At 36.9% G+C, this 4,967-nt stretch overlaps 1 protein-coding gene across 2 annotated transcripts; it reads left to right on the top strand.

Moving 5' to 3' along the window:
• Positions 1–1,048: 1,048 nt before the first annotated feature.
• On the top strand, positions 1,049–4,967 carry LOC114741022 (probable nucleolar protein 5-2). Of its 2 annotated transcripts, XM_028929283.1 has the most exons (9): positions 1,049–1,180; positions 1,380–1,478; positions 1,875–1,916; positions 2,025–2,204; positions 2,297–2,461; positions 3,095–3,295; positions 3,558–4,055; positions 4,135–4,269; positions 4,351–4,967. In XM_028929283.1, exons 2-9 carry the CDS (start codon positions 1,401–1,403, stop codon positions 4,717–4,719), a joined length of 1,668 nt encoding a protein of 555 aa, XP_028785116.1. In that variant the 5' UTR covers positions 1,049–1,180; positions 1,380–1,400; the 3' UTR covers positions 4,720–4,967. The 2 variants fall into 2 exon arrangements, with proteins under 2 accessions (XP_028785116.1, XP_028785117.1); XM_028929284.1 differs by lacking the exons at positions 1,049–1,180; positions 1,380–1,478 and adding an exon at positions 1,576–1,787.

Below are 4,967 nucleotides of genomic sequence, written 5' to 3'. Positions count from 1 at the left end.
GGGAAATTGCGAAAATCTTCCTTTTAACATTATCATCTATGGAATAAGTTCTTGAACAATCTCCTCTTTAAACAGTTTTAGATTGACATTTTGACGCTGAATGTCATTAATCCTATCCATCCTTCAAAAGCTCATCATATGAAACTTCGTACTCTTCAACATCACAATGAACTTGTAATTCGGCTACACTTGTTCCGTTCCTTGAAAACATGTTGGTAAGAGTATCAAAAGAGGAGAAAGATTTTGAACGACCTCATCCAGCAATTTTTGCATGCCTATAAACAATAATAATGGTCACTACAGTATATTAGTACGAAATAAAAAAAAAATCACAACATAAAGTCAAATAATAATAAAACCCGTCATATATTTATAATTTCTTATCTTAATGCACTCATGTTGCATCTCTACCTCTGTTGATCCCATGCAACACTCGGGTTATTGAAAATTTTAGAGAGAACCTAGGTTAGAGTACTAGTACAAAATTTGCAGAATATTGATATTTTGTAGTAGTATGTATGAAAGTTTATTAGGTCTTTTTTACCAATAAAATTTTAAATGAGAAATTTTCCTCAATTTTTTCCTACTTTGTATGTATTTAAAAGTTAAACAAAATTATGACTCTAAATGGAATCTAATTTTTCTATTTTTATTATTTATTATAAAATCATGTTATTATTTATTATATTTTAAAAAATGAAAATTTAAAATAACATGTGACTTAAAATTAATTAATAATTACCTCACACGATTATACGAAGCTTATTTTTCATATCAATATATTATATTATATATTCAAAATAATCTTTTCCAAATAATTATTAATTTTTATCTAATGTTGCATTATATATATACTCTTTCTTATTCAGGTAGGCAATTAGAATAATTAATTTTTTTTTTTCGCCAACTAGAATAACTAATTGTTGTATTCATAGTTTTCAACCTTTCATGGAGTACTATTCAACACAAAGCAGACCGTTCCACAGGTATTTATAAAACCCTCGTTTTGGCGGCAGTTAAACCCTTAAACCCTAACACGCCTCAGCCGCTCGGCTGCGAAACAAGCACCTGCTTGTGGGATTCTTCCTCAATTTCATTCTGATATTTCGTCATAGCAGTTGAAGTGTTGTCAAGTTTTGAACTTCAAAGCTTCTTTCTGTGATTGATAAGTCGAGCTAAGGTGATTCTCGAGCTCGCTCGACAAAAAAGTTGTGTGTGTAGTTTGGAGCTTTTTGGGGAAGGCTACGTGTGCACCTATTCTTGTTGGATTCCATCATTATTAGTATCTAGTGTTCATAAATTTTTGTGGCTGAGAGGTGATTCTGGGATTTGATACTTTCAAACATTTCTCACTAAAGAACTCGTATTTTTCTTTTCAGGCTTGTTTGTCAAGTAATAAAATGCTTGTGTTGTTTGAGACGCCGGCGGGTTTTGCCCTTTTCAAAGTGCTGGATGAAGGGAAGCTTTCAAAAGTTGAGGTATCAATACTGATTGTTATATGATTTTTAAGAGAATGCCATACATCTGGCATTAGATTGTAATTTTATTCTATTTGTATTATCCGTGTTTTGTAATTTGGCAAGCCTTAAAGGGTACACATGTGCTCTTTCTACCATTCTTTCTCCTCTTAGAGATCACTTGGAAGGCTGCAGGGGAAATAAGTGTTTCAAATGTCTAGGATAGAAGAAGCTTGTATTTTTAAAGTTCGAGTGTAGTGATGCCATATTCTGTTTTGGGTACTCATAAATCTGATACCATGCTTCATTTAACTGAAGCTTATGAGCTATGTGTGGCACAACGTCTCTTCTCCCATTTAGCCTACTATTGAAGCTTCAGTCATGTTGTTCTTCGTCTTAATTTATTTCTCTATGCAGGACTTGTGGAAGGAATTTAACAGTGCAGAAACAGCTAGACAGGTTCTTGCATTCTCCATCTCTTGCTCTGTGCTGACTTTATCACTATTAAATTTGCTTGAATGTTCCAGTAGCATGTGCATAAGCTCACTGTGTTTGGCACCATATTAGGTTGTCAAATTGAAAGCATTTTCTAAGTTCGAGAATACTTCAGAAGCTTTGGAGGCTGCAACTTTGTTAATTGAAGGTAAAGCTAGCAAAGGACTACGAAAGTTCTTGCGTGCACATTGCGAAAATGAAACCTTAGCTGTGTCTGATTCAAAGCTTGGGAATGTGATAAAGGAAAAGCTGGTAGGAAATCAAGTTGCTTTTGGTTTTTGTGGGCGTTGAAACTCTTTGCAACTAATTTGAAATTTGAAATTGGCATATTTTTGACCTTGCAGAAAATTGAATGTATTCACAACAATGCTGTGATGGAGTTAATGAGAGGTGTGAGAAATCAGTTAAACGATCTCATAACTGGTCTGTCATTGCAAGATATGGCTCCAATGAGCCTGGGTTTATCTCATAGTCTGTCAAGATACAAGTTGAAGTTCAGCGCAGACAAGGTGTTGTTTCTTTAGACTTTTGACAATTGGCATAAGGAGTGGATGTTTATTTGTTAGCTCGTTTAATTTGTAATATCTTTTTCCTGCTAAGATTGTTGCTGATGCCTATTTTGCCTTATAATCATTGAGTATGCTGCTTGCCCTGCCCTATGCTCAATGGCTTGCAGCGTCACCAACTGCAGGATCTTATGTGATAGGTGTTAAGAAAATGCTTAAAATGTTTCTGGCCCTATAAATTCCTTTTGTATTTTTTTCCCTGGAAACAAGGAGTTGAGGCAAAAACCAAAAAGTCAACAAATCAAGTGCAATGCTGGTAGTTCACCTCATCTTTGCCCCTACTCAAGAACTCTAACGAAAACTCAGGTGGCTGCTCTCAAATGAGAAAAAAATAGAACAATATTGTGATGGTAGATCATGTACATACATAGCTATTGCATCGGCACACTGGGTCACATCCCTTTGTATTTTTGTTAACATGATGATTAATTATATCATTAAAAGTGTGATATCCAAATCATTGAAAGAAGAATGGTTTATTTCAGGAACATTCAGTAAATAGAGTTTCATTTTAGTATCCCTTGTGAAACTTAGTTGGAGGTTGCTGTTGCCTGAATGTTACTTGCTGTGTTACAGGTAGACACCATGATTGTCCAGGCCATTGGTCTGCTTGATGATTTGGATAAAGAGCTAAATACATATGCCATGAGAGTTCGAGAATGGTATGGTTGGCATTTCCCTGAGCTCACTAAAATAATACAGGATAACATCCAGTATGCAAAGGCTGTCAAACTGATGGGCGATCGTGCTAATGCTGCAAAACTTGATTTCTCTGAGGTAGGATTTCTGAGCTATTCTGAAAGCAACTTTTGTAATTTTGCTTTTGGTTTTAGCTTCTTGGCGTTATTTCCACCATCATATATATTTGAGTTGAAGGATGCAAAGTTATTCACTGGATTACATTGCGTAGACACCCTTTGTTGTAAATTTAATTAACACAAATATTCTGTTTATGTTTGCCTCAAGTAATTCAAAACAAGAGGCTAGGCTTGTGTAAGTTTCATGGATTCTAAAAACTTTCTGGCATTATGTGCCGCAGATCTTGTCAGAGGATGTTGAGGCACAACTGAAGGAGGCAGCCGTGATATCTATGGGAACTGAAGTTGGTGAGCTTGATTTGATGAATATCCGTGAACTGTGTGACCAGGTGTTGTCGCTCTCTGAGTACAGAGCCCAGCTATATGATTACCTAAAAAGCAGGATGAACACCATTGCACCCAATTTGACTGCTCTTGTTGGGGAGCTTGTAGGTGCTCGCCTTATTGCCCATGGGGGCAGCTTATTAAATCTTGCGAAGCAGCCTGGAAGTACTGTGCAGATTCTTGGTGCTGAAAAGGCTCTCTTTAGGGCCCTGAAGACCAAGCATGCTACTCCCAAGTATGGGCTCATTTACCATGCATCTTTGATTGGCCAGGCGGCTCCCAAGTTCAAGGGTAAAATATCTCGGTCACTTGCAGCAAAGGCTGCATTGGCCATCAGGTGTGATGCTTTAGGAGATGGCGAAGATAACTCCATGGGCTTGGAGAACAGAGCCAAGGTAGTTTCTCAACATTGGATTGGTAGTTTCCATCTGTTCATATCTCTTCAAGACTCACCTGACATGCATATTCTAACAGCTTGAAGCACGGTTGAGGAATCTTGAAGGCAAAGAATTAGGTCGATTTGCTGGCTCTGCTAAAGGGAAGCCCAAGATTGAAGCATATGACAAGGATAGGAAGAAGGGAGCCGGAGCATTGCTGACACCAGCTAAGGTCTGATAACCTTATTCATTTGATATTTGTGTAATGTTCTGCTCTATTTTCATTAAATGCTGACTCTACTGTATTTTGCAGACATATAATCCTGCTGCCGACTCTACTCTTGGCCGAGCAGATGTGAACACTGAACAGGAGCCAATGAAAATTGAAGATGGAACCCCGGAGCCTTCTGTTAGTGAGAAGAAAGAAAAGAAAGAGAAGAAGAAAGGGAAGGAGAAGAATGAAGAGGATGCAGATGCAGTTCAGGATCATGATAATGGAGTTGAGGGAAAGGAAAAGAAGAAGAAAAGGAAGCAATCTGGTGAGAATGGTGAGTTGAATGGAGACAATGATGCGGATGTGGGAGAAAAGAAGAAAAAGAGGAAAAAGCATGCTGAGCAAGAAGAATCAGCTGAAATGCCCAAGAAAAAGAAAAACAAAAAGAAGAAAGTAGAGGATCAATAGGGATTGAATTTGTTGTTATCAGCTAATTCATCTTGCTGGTAACAATCAGTTTTGCATTTCTCAGGCTACTCGGTGCTAAAATTTTATATAAATATATATCATCATGTCTAATTGTTTGTTTTCTCTTCTAATGGGGTATGTTGTGTTCAGGAAATTTTGATGCTGTGATATTTGTGCATTAAACATGCTGCTAGTTCTAAACTTTTTTCAATTCTTGTTCATACTCACGGCGCATTCTTTTGCTAACA

The sequence above is a fragment of the Neltuma alba genome, unplaced genomic scaffold (genome assembly GCF_004799145.2).
Source record: "Neltuma alba isolate B1F8T4 unplaced genomic scaffold, ASM479914v2 tig00003240_pilon, whole genome shotgun sequence".
Taxonomy (NCBI): Eukaryota; Viridiplantae; Streptophyta; class Magnoliopsida; order Fabales; family Fabaceae; genus Neltuma; species Neltuma alba.
The sequence above is the reverse complement of the archived record's forward strand: the minus strand, read 5'-3'. Positions and strand labels throughout refer to the sequence as shown.

What these genes read in the sequence shown, in the direction of transcription:
- LOC114741022 (XM_028929283.1), top strand. Translation starts at nt 1,401, where the DNA reads ATGCTTGTGTTGTTTGAGACGCCGGCGGGTTTTGCCCTTTTCAAAGTG. An exon ending in GTGCAGAAACAGCTAGACAG is followed by an intron (nt 1,917 to 2,024) that starts GTTCTTGCATTC and finishes GCACCATATTAG; the next exon opens with GTTGTCAAATTGAAAGCATT. An exon ending in GCTTGGAGAACAGAGCCAAG is followed by an intron (nt 4,056 to 4,134) that starts GTAGTTTCTCAA and finishes ATATTCTAACAG; the next exon opens with CTTGAAGCACGGTTGAGGAA.